General features: G+C 43.0%; 1 protein-coding gene across 1 annotated transcript in view; it reads left to right on the top strand.

Annotated features, from left to right (window-relative positions):
* Positions 1–16,064, top strand: part of ASPG (asparaginase) — a 647,837-nt gene extending 631,773 nt beyond the window's left edge. The window contains exons 14-16 of the mRNA XM_053697101.1: positions 14,439–14,538; positions 14,793–14,849; positions 15,318–16,064. Coding sequence (XP_053553076.1) covers positions 14,439–14,538; positions 14,793–14,849; positions 15,318–15,368 — 208 coding nt within the window. The 3' untranslated portion in view covers positions 15,369–16,064. The remainder of the gene's footprint in view (positions 1–14,438; positions 14,539–14,792; positions 14,850–15,317) is intronic.
* Positions 16,065–16,981: the final 917 nt, after the last annotated feature.

The following is a 16,981-nucleotide window of genomic DNA, read 5'->3' as shown; positions in this document are numbered from 1 at the left end:
ACAAAAATGAAACTTGCATATAATACTGAAGAATAGGTAGGTTATTTATACTTATACTAAAGCTAATAAGTCAGTTCACTTGTAGGAGTATCACAGAAAATAGTCACATATATGAGAAATGCAGCCTTTTCCTGGAGTGAATGTACATAGGCACAGATTTCAATGATAAGTTCAGTTCACAGCATATAAGATACAAGTTTGCAATAAAACCTGATGAGTCCAGAAAACACTTTCAAAATGGTAATGCCAAAGAAATATTCAGTACCTTTAATCCTGTGGTCTGGTGAAAGATTCTGCTAGAGGAAAAGCAGCAGTTACCTGGAGTCCGGTATCCCCAAACAGGAAGTGCAGGCTGTGAGTGTATCAGAGGAGCTGCTGACAGGCACGGCAGAGGAATTCAGAAAAGCACAGTCTGTGAGTGGTAAGCGTATAAGCTTAAGTAAATGCTGAGGAGACAAAGGTATTTGTAGCAAGCATAAGAAATAACAAAAAGTTGCAGGAAATAGATTTTGGTGAGTTCCTGTAAGTAGGCTCAGGTAGAGATCCGGAGAGCATGTAGATTGCTTCAGCACAAGCCAGGATACTCAGCATAAGGATCAAATTACAGAGCACAGGATTTAGTTAGGAGGAGCCTTATAAAGGGTTGAAATTTAAAGGGACAGACAAACTGACAAGACCTCAGACATGACATTGCTCAAGTCAAACAGGAGAGGGCTTCTGTGATTCTCATCGCTCCTGCGTGGCCTCGCAGGACTTGGTATGCCGATCTTTTGGACATGTCATCTCTGCCACTGTGGAAGCTTCCATTGAGGCAAGACCTTCTCATTCAGGGACCCTTCCATCATCCGAATCTAATTTCTCTGCAGCTGACTGCTTGGAGATTGAATGCTAGATTTTATCTAAGCGAGGGTTCTCTGATTCGGTCATTGATACCTTGATTCAGGCACACAAGCCTGTTACTAGAAAAATTTACCATAAGATATGGCTTAAATATCTTTATTGGTGCGTATCCAAGGGCTACTCATGGAGTAAGGTTAGGATTCCTAGGATTTTATCTTTTCTCCAAGAAGGATTGGAGAAAGGGTTGTCAGCAAGTTCCTTAAAGGGACAGATTTCTGCTTTATCTATATTGTTACACAAGCGTCTGGCAATGGTACATTACTCACTGTAATTAAAGAAGAAAGGGATTTGGGAATTATTATTTCAGATGATTTAAAATTTAGTACACAATGCCGCAGTGCAGCCAACAAGGCCAGTCAAATGCTTGGTTGCATTGGAAGAGGTTTTAGTAGCAGAAATAGCAAGGTTCTTATGCCACTTTACAGATCATTAGTTAGACCAAATCTGGAATACTGTGTACAGTTCTGGAGACCATATCTTCAGAAAGATATAAATAAACTAGAAGCTGTCCAAAGGAGGGCTACTAAAATGGTACATGGTCTAAAATATAAAACGTACAAAGAAAGACTCTATGATCTAAATATGTATAGTTTAGAGAATAGAAGGGAAAGAGGTGACATGATAGAAACCTTCAAATATATGAAGGGACTTAATAAAATAAAAGCTGAAAGCATTTTTCACAAAAAAATAAATGCCAAAACAAGGGGTCACAATCTAAAGTTAGAGGGTAGCAGATTCAGGAGAAATTTAAGGAAGTAATTTTTTTACAGAAAGGGTGGTCGATTCATGGAATGAACTTCCATTTGATGTGGTAAACACAAAGACTGTAAATTAATTTAAAAATGCCTGGGACATGCATAAGGCTATCCTAAGGAAAAAGTAACATGTAATATGGGTAGACTTGATGGGCCTTTTTGGTTCTTATCTACCGTCAAATTCTATGTTTCTATGTCCCAGATATTCAATCTTTTTGTCAGGCTCTGACTAGAATCAGGCCTGTGTTTAGACCAATTGCTCCTCCTTGAAGTTTGAATTTAGTTCTTAATGTTCTTCAAGGGGTTCCGTTTGAACCTATGCATTCCATAGATATTAAGTTATTATCGTGGAAAGTTTTATTTTTGGTTGCTATTTCTCCAACATAGGTGTGTCCGGTCCACGGCGTCATCCTTACTTGTGGGATATTCTCTTCCCCAACAGGAAATGGCAAAGAGCCCAGCAAAGCTGGTCACATGATCCCTCCTAGGCTCCGCCTTCCCCAGTCATTCTCTTTGCCGTTGTACAGGCAACATCTCCACGGAGATGGCTTAGAGTTTTTTGGTGTTTAAATGTTTTTATTCTTCAATCAAGAGTTTGTTATTTTAAAATAGTGCTGGTATGTACTATTTACTCTGAAACAGAAAAGAGATGAAGATTTCTGTTTGTAAGAGGAAAATTATTTTAGCAACCGTTACTAAAATCGATGGCTGTTTCCACACAGGACTGTTGAGAGGAATTAACTTCAGTTGGGGGAAACAGTGTGCAGACTTTTGCTGCTTGAGGTATGACACATTTCTAACAAGACTTGGTAATGCTGGAAGCTGTCATTTTCCCTATGGGATCCGGTAAGCCATTTTTATTAAATAAGAATAAAGGGCTTCACAAGGGCTTTAAAGACTGGTAGACATTTTTCTGGGCTAAAACGATTGATTTATAAGCATTTTTAATAGTTTATAGCTTTGAGGAGTTATTTTATTCTTGGGAATTATGTTGAATAACCAGCAGGCACTGTATTGGACACCTTTTTCTCTGGGGGCCTTCTCTAATCATAGGCAGAGCCTCATTTTCGTGCCACTAATGCACAGTTGTTTTTGGGAAGCAAGGCATGCAGATGCATGTGTGAGGAGCTCAGATACATAGAAAAAGCTTACTGAAGGCGTCATTTGGTATCGTATTCCCCTCTGGGCTTGGTTGGGTCTCAGCAAAGCAGATACCAGGGACTGTATAGGGGTTAAATATAAAAACGGCTCCGGTTCCGTTATTTTAAGAGTTAAAGCTTTCAAATTTGGTGTGCAATACTTTTAAGGCTTTAAGACACTGTGGTGAAATTTTGGTGAATTTTGAACAATTCCTTCATACTTTTTCACATATTCAGTAATAAAGTGTGTTCAGTTTAAAATTTAAAGTGACAGTAACGGTTTTATTTTAAAACGTTTTTTGTACTTTGTTATCAAGTTTATGCCTGTTTAACATGTCTGAACTATCAGATAGACTATGTTCTGTATGTGAGGAAGCCAAGGTTCCTTCTCATTTAAATAGATGTGATGTATGTGACAAAAAATTTAGAGAAAATGATGCCCAAGATGATTCCTCAAGTGAGGGGAGTAAGCATGGTACTGCATCATCCCCTCCTTTGTCTACGCCAGTCTTGCCCACACAGGAGGCCCCTAGTACATCTAGTGTGCCAATACTCCTTACTATGCAACAATTAACGGCTGTAATGGATAATTCTATCAAAAACATTTTAGCCAAAATGCCCACTTATCAGCGAAAGCGCGACTGCTCTGTTTTAGAAAATACTGAAGAGCATGAGGACGCTGATGATAATGGTTCTGACATGCCCCTACACCAGTCTGAGGGGGCCAGGGAGGTTTTGTCTGAGGGAGAAATTTCAGATTCAGGGAAAATTTCTCAACAAGCTGAACCTGATGTGATTACATTCAAATTTAAATTGGAACATCTCCGCGCTCTGCTTAAGGAGGTGTTATCTACTCTGGATGATTGTGACAATTTGGTCATTCCAGAGAAATTATGTAAGATGGACAAGTTCCTAGAGGTCCCGGGGCCCCCCGAAGCTTTTCCTATACCCAAGCGGGTGGCGGACATTGTAAACAAAGAATGGGAAAGGCCCGGCATACCTTTTGTCCCTCCCCCTATATTTAAGAAATTGTTTCCTATGGTCGACCCCAGAAAGGACTTATGGCAGACAGTCCCCAAGGTCGAGGGGGCGGTTTCTACTCTAAACAAACGCACTACTATCCCTATAGAAGATAGTTGTGTTTTCAAAGATCCTATGGATAAAAAATTAGAGGGTTTGCTTAAAAAGATGTTTGTTCAGCAAGGTTACCTTCTACAACCAATTTCATGCATTGTTCCTGTCACTACAGCAGCGTGTTTCTGGTTCGATGAACTAGAAAAGTCGCTCAATAAAGATTCTTCTTACGAGGAGATTTTGGACAGAATTCATGCTCTTAAATTGGCTAACTCTTTTACTTTAGACGCCACTTTGCAATTGGCTAGATTAGCGGCGAAAAATTCGGGGTTTGCTATTGTGGCGCGCAGAGTGCTTTGGCTAAAATCTTGGTCAGCGGATGCGTCTTCCAAGAACAAATTGCTTAACATACCTTTCAAGGGGAAAATGCTGTTTGGCCCTGACTTGAAAGAGATTATTTCAGATATCACTGGGGGTAAGGGCCACGCCCTTCCTCAGGATAGGTCTTTTAAGGCTAAAAATAAACCAAATTTTCGTCCCTTTCGCAGAAACGGACCAGCCCCAAGTTCTACATCCTCTAAGCAAGAGGGTAATACTTCTCAAACCAAGCCAGCCTGGAGGCCAATGCAAGGCTGGAACAAAGGTAAGCAGGCCAAGAAACCTGCCACTGCTACCAAGACAGCATGAGATGTTGGCCCCCGATCCGGGACCGGATCTGGTGGGGGGCAGACTTTCTCTCTTCGCTCAGGCTTGGGCAAGAGATGTTCTGGATCCTTGGGCGCTAGAAATAGTCTCCCAAGGTTATCTTCTGGAATTCAAGGAGCTACCCCCAAGGGGGAGGTTCCACAGGTCTCAATTGTCTTCAGACCACATAAAAAGACAGGCATTCTTACATTGTGTAGAAGACCTGTTAAAAATGGGAGTGATTCATCCTGTTCCATTAGGAGAACAAGGGGTGGGATTCTACTCCAATCTGTTCATAGTTCCCAAAAAAGAGGGAACATTCAGACCAATCTTAGATCTCAAGATCCTAAACAAATTTCTCAAGGTTCCATCGTTCAAAATGGAAACCATTCGGACAATTCTTCCTACCATCCAGGAAGGTCAATTCATGACCACGGTGGATTTAAAGGATGCGTATCTACATATTCCTATCCACAAGGAACATCATCGGTTCCTAAGGTTCGCCTTTCTGGACAAGCATTACCAGTTTGTGGCACTTCCATTCGGATTAGCCACTGCTCCAAGAATTTTCACAAAGGTACTAGGGTCCCTTCTAGCGGTGCTACGACCAAGGGGCATTGCAGTAGTACCTTACTTGGACGACATACTGATTCAAGCGTCGTCCCTACCACAAGCAAAGGCTCATACGGACATTGTCCTGGCCTTTCTCAGATCTCACGGGTGGAAAGTGAACGTAGAAAAAAGTTCTCTATCTCCGTCAACAAGAGTTCCCTTCTTGGGAACAATAATAGACTACTTAGAAATGAGGATTTTTCTGACAGAGGCCAGAAAATCAAAACTTCTAAGCTCTTGTCAAGTACTTCATTCTGTTCTTCTTCCTTCCATAGCGCAGTGCATGGAAGTAATAGGTTTGATGGTCGCGGCAATGGACATAGTTCCTTTTGCGTGAATTCATCTGAGACCATTACAACTGTGCATGCTCAGTCAGTGGAATGGGGATTATACAGACTTGTCTCCGACGATACAAGTAGATCAGAGGACCAGAGATTCACTCCGTTGGTGGCTGACCCTGGACAACCTGTCACAGGGGATGAGCTTCCGCAGACCAGAGTGGGTCATTGTCACGACCGACGCCAGTCTGGTGGGCTGGGGCGCGGTCTGGGAACCCCTGAAAGCTCAGGGTCTTTGGTCTCGGGAAGAATCTCTTCTCCCGATAAATATTCTGGAACTGAGAGCGATATTCAATGCTCTCAAGGCTTGGCCTCAGCTAGCAAAGGCCAAATTCATACGGTTTCAATCAGACAACATGACGACTGTTGCGTATATCAACCATCAGGGGGGAACAAGGAGTTCCCTGGCGATGGAAGAAGTGACCAAAATCATTCAATGGGCGGAGACTCACTCCTGCCACTTGTCTGCAATCCACATCCCAGGAGTGGAAAATTGGGAAGCGGATTTTCTGAGTCGTCAGACATTTCATCCGGGGGAGTGGGAACTCCATCCGGAAATCTTTGCCCAAATAACTCAATTGTGGGGCATTCCAGACATGGATCTGATGGCCTCTCGTCAGAACTTCAAGGTTCCTTGCTACGGGTCCAGATCCAGGGATCCCAAGGCGACTCTAGTAGATGCACTAGTAGCACCTTGGACCTTCAACCTAGCTTATGTATTCCCACCGTTTCCTCTCATCCCCAGGCTGGTAGCCAGGCTCAATCAGGAGAGGGCATCAGTGATCTTGATAGCTCCTGCGTGGCCACGCAGGACTTGGTATGCAGACCTGGTGAATATGTCATCGGCTCCACCATGGAAGCTACCTTTGAGACAGGACCTTCTTGTTCAAGGTCCGTTCGAACATCCGAATCTGGCCTCACTCCAACTGACTGCTTGGAGATTGAACGCTTGATTTTATCAAAGCGAGGGTTCTCAGATTCTGTCATTGATACTCTTTTTCAGGCCAGAAAGCCTGTAACTAGAAAAATCTACCATAAAATATGGAAAAAATATATCTGTTGGTGTGAATCTAAAGGATTCCCATGGAACAAGATAAAAATTCCTAAGATTCTATCCTTTCTTCAAGAAGGTTTGGAGAAAGGATTATCTGCAAGTTCTTTGAAGGGACAGATTTCTGCTTTATCTGTTTTACTTCACAAAAAGCTGGCGGCTGTGCCAGATGTTCAAGCTTTTGTTCAGGCTCTGGTTAGAATCAAGCCTGTTTACAAACATTTGACTCCTCCTTGGAGTCTCAATTTAGTTCTTTCAGTTCTTCAGGGGGTTCCGTTGGAACCCCTACATTCCGTTGATATCAGTTATTATCTTGGAAAGTTTTGTTTTTGGTTGCAATTTCTTCTGCTAGAAGAGTTTCAGAGTTATCTGCTCTGCAGTGTTCTCCTCCTTATCTGGTGTTCCATGCAGATAAGGTGGTTTTGCGTACTAAACCTGGTTTTCTTCCGAAAGTTGTTTCTAACAAAAACATTAACCAGGAGATAGTCGTGCCTTCTTTGTGTCCGAATCCAGTTTCAAAGAAGGAAAGTTTGTTGCACAATTTGGATGTAGTTCGTGCTCTAAAATTCTATTTAGATGCTACAAAGGATTTCAGACAAACATCTTCCTTGTTTGTTGTTTATTCTGGTAAAAGGAGAGGTCAAAAAGCAACTTCTACCTCTCTCTCTTTTTGGCTTAAAAGCATCATCAGATTAGCTTATGAGACTGCCGGACGGCAGCCTCCTGAAAGAATCACAGCTCATTCCACTAGGGCCGTGGCTTCCACATGGGCCTTCAAGAACGAGGCTTCTGTTGATCAGATATGTAAGGCAGCGACTTGGTCTTCACTGCACACTTTTACTAAATTTTACAAATTTGATACTTTTGCTTCTTCTGAGGCTATTTTTGGGAGAAAGGTTTTGCAAGCCGTGGTGCCTTCCATCTAGGTGACCTGATTTGCTCCCTCCCATCATCCGTGTCCTAAAGCTTTGGTATTGGTTCCCACAAGTAAGGATGACGCCGTGGACCGGACACACCTATGTTGGAGAAAACAGAATTTATGTTTACCTGATAAATTACTTTCTCCAACGGTGTGTCCGGTCCACGGCCCGCCCTGGTTTTTTAATCAGGTCTGATGATTTATTTTCTTTAACTACAGTCACCACGGTATCATATGATTTATCCTATGCAAATATTCCTCCTTTACGTCGGTCGAATGACTGGGGAAGGCGGAGCCTAGGAGGGATCATGTGACCAGCTTTGCTGGGCTCTTTGCCATTTCCTGTTGGGGAAGAGAATATCCCACAAGTAAGGATGACGCCGTGGACCGGACACACCGTTGGAGAAAGTAATTTATCAGGTAAACATAAATTCTGTTTTCTTCTGCTCGCAGAGTTTCTGAGCTTGCGGCATTGCAATGTGATTCTCCTTATCTTGTTTTTCATTCCGATAAGGTAGTGTTGCGTACCAAACCTGGTTTTCATCCTAAGGTTGTTTCCAACAAAAATATTAATCCTTCATTGTGTCCTAATCCTTCTTCTAAGAAAGAGCGTCTGTTACATAACTTGGACGTGGTTAGTGCCCTGAAGTTTTATTTGCAGGCGACTAAAGAATTTCGTCAATCATCTTCATTATTTGTGGTCTATTCCAGGAAACGTAGGGGTCAGAAAGCTACGGCTACCTCTCTTTCTTTCTGGCTGAAGAGTATCATCCGTTTTGCATATGAGACTGCTGGACAGCAGCCTCCTGAACGAATTACGGCTCATTCTACTAGGGCTGTGGCTTCCACATGGGCATTTAAAAATGATGCTTCGGTTGAACAGATTTGTAAGGCTGCAACTTGGTCGTCTCTTCACATTTTTTACAAATTTGATACTTTTGCCTCGACCAAGGCTGTTTTTGGGAGAAAGGTTCTTCAAGCAGTGGTGCCTTCTGTTTAGGTTCCTGTCTTGTCCCTCCCTTTCATCCGTGTCCTATAGCTTTGGTATTGTATCCCATAAGTAAGGATGAAATCCGTGGACTCGTCATATCTTGTAAAAGAAAAGGAAATTTATGCTTACCTGATAAATTTGTTTCTTTTACAATATGACGAGTCCACGGCCCACCCTGTCATTTTCTAAGACAGGTCTTTCTTTTTATTAAACTTCAGTCACCTCTGCACCTTGGCTTTTCCTTTCTCTTCCTAACTTCGGTCGAATGACTGAAGTGGGAGGGAAGGGAGGAGCTATATATACAGCTCTGCTGTGGTGCTCTTTGCCTCCTCCTGCTGACCAGGAGGCGATATCCCATAAGTAAGGATGAAATCCGTGGACTCGTCATATCGTAAAAGAAACAAATTTATCAGGTAAGCATAAATTTCCTTTTTTACCCTCTCCCTCCTCTCTTCAGTCTTTTTACCCCCTCACTCTTCTCTTCAGTCTCTTTTTGCCCCCTCCCTCCTCTCTTCAGTCTCTCTTTACCCCCTCCCTCCTCTCTTCAGTCTTTTTACCCCCTCCCTCTTCTCTTCAGTCTCTTTTTACCCTCTCCCTCCTCTCTTCAGTCTTTTTACCCCCTCACTCTTCTCTTCAGTCTCTCTTTACCCCCTCCCTCCTCTCTTCAGTCTTTTTACCCCCTCCCTCTTCTCTTCAGTCTCTTTTTACCCCCTCCCTCCTCTCTTCAGTCTTTTTACCCCCTCCCTCTTCTCTTCAGTCTCTTTTTGCCCCCTCCCTCCTCTCTTCAGTCTCTCTTTACCCCCTCCCTCCTCTCTTCAGTCTTTTTACCCCCTCCCTCTTCTCTTCAGTCTCTTTTTACCCCCTCCCTCCTCTCTTCAGTCTTTTTACCCCCCCCCTCTTCTCTTCAGTCTCTTTTTACCCCCTCCCTCCTCTCTTCAGTCTTTTTACCCCCTCCCTCTTCTCTTCAGTCTCTTTTTACCCCCTCCCTCCTCTCTTCAGTCTTTTTACCCCCTCCCTCTTCTCTTCAGTCTCTTTTTACCCTCTCCCTCAACTCTTCAATCTCTTTTTACCCTCTCCCTCCTCTCTTCAGTCTCTTTTTACCCTCTCCCTCCTCTCTTCAGTCTCTCTTTTTACCCTCTCCCTCCTCTCTTCAGTCTCTCTTTTTACCCTCTCCCTCCTCTCTTCAGTCTCTCTTTTTACCCTCTCCCTCCTCTCTTCAGTCTCTTTTTACCCTCTCCCTCCTCTCTTCAGTCTCTACCCCCTCCCTCCTCTCTTCAGTCTCTTTTTACCCTCTCCCTCCTCTCTTCAGTCTCTCTTTTTACCCTCTCCCTCCTCTCTTCAGTCTCTTTTTACCCTCTCCCTCCTCTCTTCAGTCTCTTTTTACCCTCTCCCTCCTCTCTTCAGTCTCTTTTTACCCTCTCCCTCCTCTCTTCAGTTTCTTTTTACCCTCTCCCTCCTCTCTTCAGTTTCTTTTTACCCTCTCCCTCCTCTCTTCAGTCTCTCTTTTCACCCTCTCCCTCCTCTCTTCAGTCTCTCTTTTTACCCTCTCCCTCCTCTCTTCAGTCTCTTTTTACCCTCTCCCTCCTCTCTTCAGTCTCTCTTTTTACCCTCTCCCTCCTCTCTTCAGTCTCTCTTTTTACCCTCTCCCTCCTCTCTTCAGTCTCTCTTTTTACCCTCTCCCTCCTCTCTTCAGTCTCTCTTTTTACCCTCTCCCTCCTCTCTTCAGTCTCTCTTTTTACCCTCTCCCTCCTCTCTTCAGTCTCTCTTTTTACCCTCTCCCTCCTCTCTTCAGTCTCTCTTTTTACCCTCTCCCTCCTCTCTTCAGTCTCTTTTTACCCTCTCCCTCCTCTCTTCAGTCTCTCTTTTTACCCTCTCCCTCCTCTCTTCAGTCTCTTTTTACCCTCTCCCTCCTCTCTTCGGTCTCTCTTTTTACCCTCTCCCTCCTCTCTTCAGTCTCTTTTTACCCTCTCCCTCCTCTCTTCGGTCTCTCTTTTTACCCTCTCCCTCCTCTCTTCAGTCTCTTTTTACCCTCTCCCTCCTCTCTTCGGTCTCTCTTTTTACCCTCTCCCTCCTCTCTTCAGTCTCTCTTTTTACCCTCTCCCTCCTCTCTTCAGTCTCTCTTTTTACCCTCTCCCTCCTCTCTTCAGTCTCTTTTTACCCTCTCCCTCCTCTCTTCAGTCTCTCTTTTTACCCTCTCCCTCCTCTCTTCAGTCTCTCTTTTTACCCTCTCCCTCCTCTCTTCAGTCTCTCTTTTTACCCTCTCCCTCCTCTCTTCAGTCTCTCTTTTTACCCTCTCCCTCCTCTCTTCAGTCTCTCTTTTTACCCTCTCCCTCCTCTCTTCAGTCTCTCTTTTTACCCTCTCCCTCCTCTCTTCAGTCTCTCTTTTTACCCTCTCCCTTCTGTCTCAAGCTGTATCTTCTCTTTACACTCTGTCCTCTCTCTCATATCCCTTCACTATTTTTTCTCCGTAGTCTCTCTCTCTGCCCTGTTTACCCTCTCAGAAGTAACAGCCTAAGCACTAATGGGGTCCCTACAGCCCTAGAGGAATACCATTTCCTTGCACTTTTATGACTATATAATATCCCTTTAGATAATAGTTTTAGCGCATAGCACAAAATATGTGTGTGTCAGTGGTGCGATGGGAGTTGTGCATTCTGCAAATACAATGCGCCACCAGACTTCAGACTCAACATTCACTGACTTTCATTCGCCACCGTTACGTTACCACTGTACGATGGCTAGTGGAGATTTTGAGCCCTGAGTTAAGCGATATACAAAGTATACTGTGCCCTGTGTCTTATACCTGTGATCTGTTACTGGGCTCGTTATTGCTGCACTTTGTGCCAATGAAAGTCAGTGGTATAAAGCTGGGCCTTTCTAGACAGTCGATGGTGTATGCCGTATACGTGCTGCCTCTATGTATGTAGCGGTTGGCTAGATTTGTACATCTGTTTATGGGTGAGGGTATATAAAGCCAGGCTCAGGTGTACACATGACTGTGTAATGGTGTTGTGTCTGGCTTTATATACACAACACCATTACACTGTCATGTGTACACCTGAGTCTGGCTTTATATACACAACACCATTACACTGTCATGTGTACACCTGAGCCTGGCTTTATATACACAACTCTATTACACTGTCATGTGTACACCTGAGCCTGACTTTATACACACAACACCATTACACTGTCATGTGTACACCTGAGTCTGGCTTTATATACACAACACCATTACACTGTCATGAGTACACCTGAGTCTGGCTTTATATACACAACTTCATTACACTGTCATGTGTACACCTGAGTCTGGCTTTATATACACAACTCCATTACACTGTCATGAGTACACCTGAGCCTGGCTTTATATACACAACACCATTACACTGTCATGTGTACACCTGAGTCTGGCTTTATATACACAACTCTATTACACTGTCATGTGTACACCTGAGCCTGGCTTTATACACACAACACCATTACACTGTCATGTGTACACCTGAGTCTGGCTTTATATACACAACTGCATTACACTGTCATGTGTACACCTGAGTCTGGCTTTATATACACAACTCTATTACACTGTCATGTGTACACCTGAGTCTGGCTTTATATACACAACACCATTACACTGTCATGTGTACACCTGAGTCTGGCTTTATATACACAACACCATTACACTGTCATGTGTACACCTGAGTCTGGCTTTATATACACAACTCTATTACACTGTCATGTGTACACCTGAGTCTGGCTTTATATACACAACTCCATTACACTGTCATGTGTACACCTGAGCCTGGCTTTATATACACAACACCATTACACTGTCATGTGTACACCTGAGTCTGGCTTTATATACACAACACCATTACACTGTCATGTGTACACCCGATTTTGGCTTTATATACACAAAACGATTACACTGTCATGTGTACACCTGAGTCTGGCTTTATATACACAACTCTATTACACTGTCATGTGTACACCTGAGTCTGGCTTTATATACACAAAACGATTACACTGTCATGTGTACACCTGAGTCTGGCTTTATATACACAACTCTATTACACTGTCATGTGTACACCTGAGTCTGGCTTTATATACACAAAACGATTACACTGTCATGTGTACACCTGAGTCTGGCTTTATATACACAAAACGATTACACTGTCATGTGTACACCTGAGTCTGGCTTTATATACACAAAACCATTACACTGTCATGTGTACACCTGAGTCTGGCTTTATATACACAACACCATTACACTGTCATGTGTACACCTGAGTCTGGCTTTATATACACAACACCATTACACTGTCATGTGTACACCTGAGTCTGGCTTTATATACACAAAACCATTACACTGTCAGGAGTACACCTGAGCCTGGCTTTATATACACAACTCCATTACACTGTCATGTGTACACCTGAGCCTGGCTTTATATACACAACTCCATTACACTGTCATGTGTACACCTGAGCCTGGCTTTATATACACAACACCATTACACTGTCATGAGTACACCTGAGTCTGGCTTTATATACACAACACCATTACACTGTCAGGAGTACACCTGAGCCTGGCTTTATATACACAACACCATTACACTGTCAGGAGTACACCTGAGCCTGGCTTTATATACACAACTCCATTACACTGTCAGGAGTACACCTGAGCCTGGCTTTATATACACAACTCCATTACACTGTCAGGAGTACACCTGAGTCTGGCTTTATATACACAACTCGAGTACACCTGAGCCTGGCTTTATATACACAACTCCATTACACTGTCATGTGTACACCTGAGCCTGGCTTTATATACACAACACCATTACACTGTCATGAGTACACCTGAGTCTGGCTTTATATACACAACTCCATTACACTGTCATGTGTACACCTGAGTCTGGCTTTATATACACAACTCCATTACACTGTCATGTGTACACCCGAGTCTGGCTTTATATACACAACTCTATTACACTGTCATGTGTACACCTGAGCCTGGCTTTATATACACATCTCCATTACACTGTCAGGAGTACACCTGAGCCTGGCTTTATATACACAACTCGAGTACACCTGAGCCTGGCTTTATATACACAACTCCATTACACTGTCATGTGTACACCTGAGCTTGGCTTTATATACACAACTCCATTACACTGTCAGGAGTACACCTGAGCTTGGGTCGGGGCTTTAACCAATGGAAGATGGTCGGTCTCTTCTTTTCATAGAGTTTAAATGCATCTTTGTAAGTGCAGCCAATAAGACTAAATAGTTAAACATAAAACAGAGGGTATTGGCACCTTCACTTGGAAATAAACTGTCCTGCATATATCACCTATTCTTTTATATTAAATTGGGATTTTAGTCAAGCAATATAGCCATACTCTGCTCAGTCAGTCACCAACTTACAAGGCGTCCCAGTGTTCACTACAATTAGCTTAACCCATTGGATTTAAACCCTTCTGAGTACAGATTGCTAAGTGTTTATTCTTAGTAATGGAATTATCTGTTTGTAGATTCTGATTTATCCAGTCCTTCTCTCCCATTGTACAAGCAAACCTGCAGTCAGGATTTTTCAAGCAGTTTAGGTGTAGAATTTCAATCTCCCCGGTCTCTTCCGACGGGAGATTGACAGCTCCTGTACGCATGTGATTGGCAGTGCGCGAGCATGGGGGGGTTTGCACACGAACGCACAGGAGTGCTTGTGTGCAATGATAAGTGCGAGCAGTGGATTGCTGCCCGCCAGAAGAGAAGCCGGTCGGATAGGGGCTAATATGTCTGCCCCTGTCCACCCATGGATGATAATAAATGGAGCCCTTATTAGTGCAGCCATAGCACAACCCTGCACGGCCACCTATACGGACAAATTAGCCCCTGTGGCACCGAGTAAGACCTTGTTAGCTGAGAGCCCTATCTTGTCTACAAATGATTCTAATCCCTCCTGTGACTTCTCATTACAGCTTAGCTGCGTCTGGGGATGTGGATGGGCTTGCTGCCTGGGAACTTGCTGGAGCTGACATGGACCAGATTGGATACGATGGGCAGACGCCTTACCAAGTAGTAAGTGCAATTACTTATGTGTGCACCAAACTATACAGGGATATAAATACTATAAACATTGGGGAACACAGGGACCCTGCACCTTGTCTGTGGTAACGTTTTTTGCCGTTAGACAGAAATCTAACCTGTGACTTTCAGTATATTGGGATGGGAGTGCACCACGCGCCATATTTTCCTGTATTTGGTTGTGGAGGGAATAAAGTGACTTGTGTCACTATCGCCAGCACAATACCAACTCACATTGTCTCCTACAGGCCGAAGCTGCTGGCAATGAAGACGTCTTGGAGTTTTTTATCCTAAGAAAAGCGCAGGTGAGTTGTATCCCAGACTGTAACCTGTAATGGCCTCTGATTCCCCTTACCTAATCATTACTGGTCGTCCCAATCAGATCTAAGCAAAGAAGTTTACCTGTGGAGTCTTTTATTAACCCTTTGATCCCCAAAATATAATTTGAATTGCGTCTAGAACAACTGTCGTTATTCTACTTATCATGCTCAGCGCCTGCCATCACCTATAGTGCAGAAATTCCTCCCCCCCTAGATGTTTCAGAGCTGGGAGTATACACTTGACATTATGGCTACTGGTCACTTGAATGTTTTAGTGAACTCTAGGCCAGTGACTATATGTTGTGCTTGTTCCTCACGTGATCCCTTTACTTAACCAGTTGTGTACCTGAGGGACAGGTTAGTGGTGACATTTGGTATAACTAAGGACAATGCCTCACTGCTACTACATGAAAATGTTTTTTCATATTGTTTTTTTTTTTTGCTTTTTTTTAGGTCTTTCAGAACGGGAGCACAAGTGATAAAGACAACTATCTGAGCAGTTAAAGGGCAAAGCTGAAATCTCCTGGTGTAAAATGAGCTGTGTAATATAGCGCACTGTGACACAGGGCTGTGTAATATAGCGCTGTGTAACACAGGGTTGTGTAATATGGCGCTGTGTAACACGGGGTTCTGTAATATGGCGCTGTGTAACACAGGGTTGTGTAATATGGCGCTGTGTAACACGGGGTTGTGTAATATGGCGCTGTGTAACACGGGGTTGTGTAATATAGCGCTCTGTTGGTCATATAAACATTGTGTGGTTGTAAAATCTCAGGAGTGTTTGCACCAGCTTGTACAGTTGTACCTCTGCAAGTTTTTGCACAAAATGTTTATGTACTAACGCTCTAGCTGTTTTTGTGAGTGGGGTTTATAAATGTTTAGCAATATATGTAGAAATGTGAAACCTGTTTGTACTTTGTAACATATAAACAAAGTGCCCATAGCTGCTACACACAACCTGTGGGAACTTACTGCTTGTCCATGTTGCGTATTTAGGGCCAGTGATACAGAATAGTGTAAGAGCACAATGACGCCCCAGAGATTTGTGGGGTGAGCATCTAAATAAGAAAGTTCGGTATTAAATTCACCTCACTAGTTAGTAGTGAGACATTAATTGTTTTTATTTAATTTATAGTCTTCTCTTGTAGTAGTTTGTCATGGAAAGTGTTTAATTAACAATAAAATCTTTTTAAACCACAAGTGTTATCTTTTTATGTTTCTGAAGCTGCAGAACTTACATAATGTCGCTTTAGTCTCAGCACAGCAAGTCCTGCAGAACTAGCTTGGCAAGTTTTGTCTATATCAGCAGGTGTTGGGCCGGCAGCAATTGCTGCAGTGAGGGAGCAATACTGTGACTGCGCTGGTGTCAGTTAATCCGCTAAATCAACTCTCTGTTGTATATGTGTCTCCTTGTTTCTCTCTGTCTTTATGTATTTCCTGGGTCTGTTCTGTCTTTATTAACAAACCAAGTGCCTCCAACTCAGGGTAGAAAAGAATATACTTTGAGAGACTTATAATATAGGGTATACAATAAAGGTCTAACCTTGGTCTTCCTGACAGATTGTGTCAGCAGAAACTTCTGCACATCGTCTCTTGCTGTATTTAGAGGTTTCTCGTGTTATACAGAGGCTTGAGAATAAACACGAACTTTCCAGTGAGCCCAGTGTGCCTGCAGATATTTCACTTTTATTCTCTAGGATTGATTCAGTTGCTAATAATTCCTCGCAGAAGATCATGTTGGTTGTCATTAATGACATCTCTGGGCTCAGGGCTAATATTTCCTCTGAGCAGTCCTTACAGGACAGACGTCTAGGCTTTGACCGCCAATACATTATGAGCCTTTTTTTTTTCTTCAATTTGGAATAATATATCAAAAAGATATGTAATGAAGAATCAGTCACTGGAATTAGTGCACCGAGATAGTAGCTCATCTGAAGCCCAGTGGCACAGACTGTTGACATAATTAGATAGATTCAATACTGGCTGTACAGCTGCAGTCCCCATCACACACCCTGTCCCCTTATGCACAGAAACGTCACTATGTTACAAACATGTTTTACCTGAACAGAAGGAACATTTATACAATATTATACCCTTATGCAGCTTTCCATTTACTA

Source organism: Bombina bombina, chromosome 1 (assembly GCF_027579735.1).
Source record: "Bombina bombina isolate aBomBom1 chromosome 1, aBomBom1.pri, whole genome shotgun sequence".
Lineage (NCBI taxonomy): Eukaryota > Metazoa > Chordata > Amphibia > Anura > Bombinatoridae > Bombina > Bombina bombina.
The sequence above is the reverse complement of the archived record's forward strand: the minus strand, read 5'-3'. Positions and strand labels throughout refer to the sequence as shown.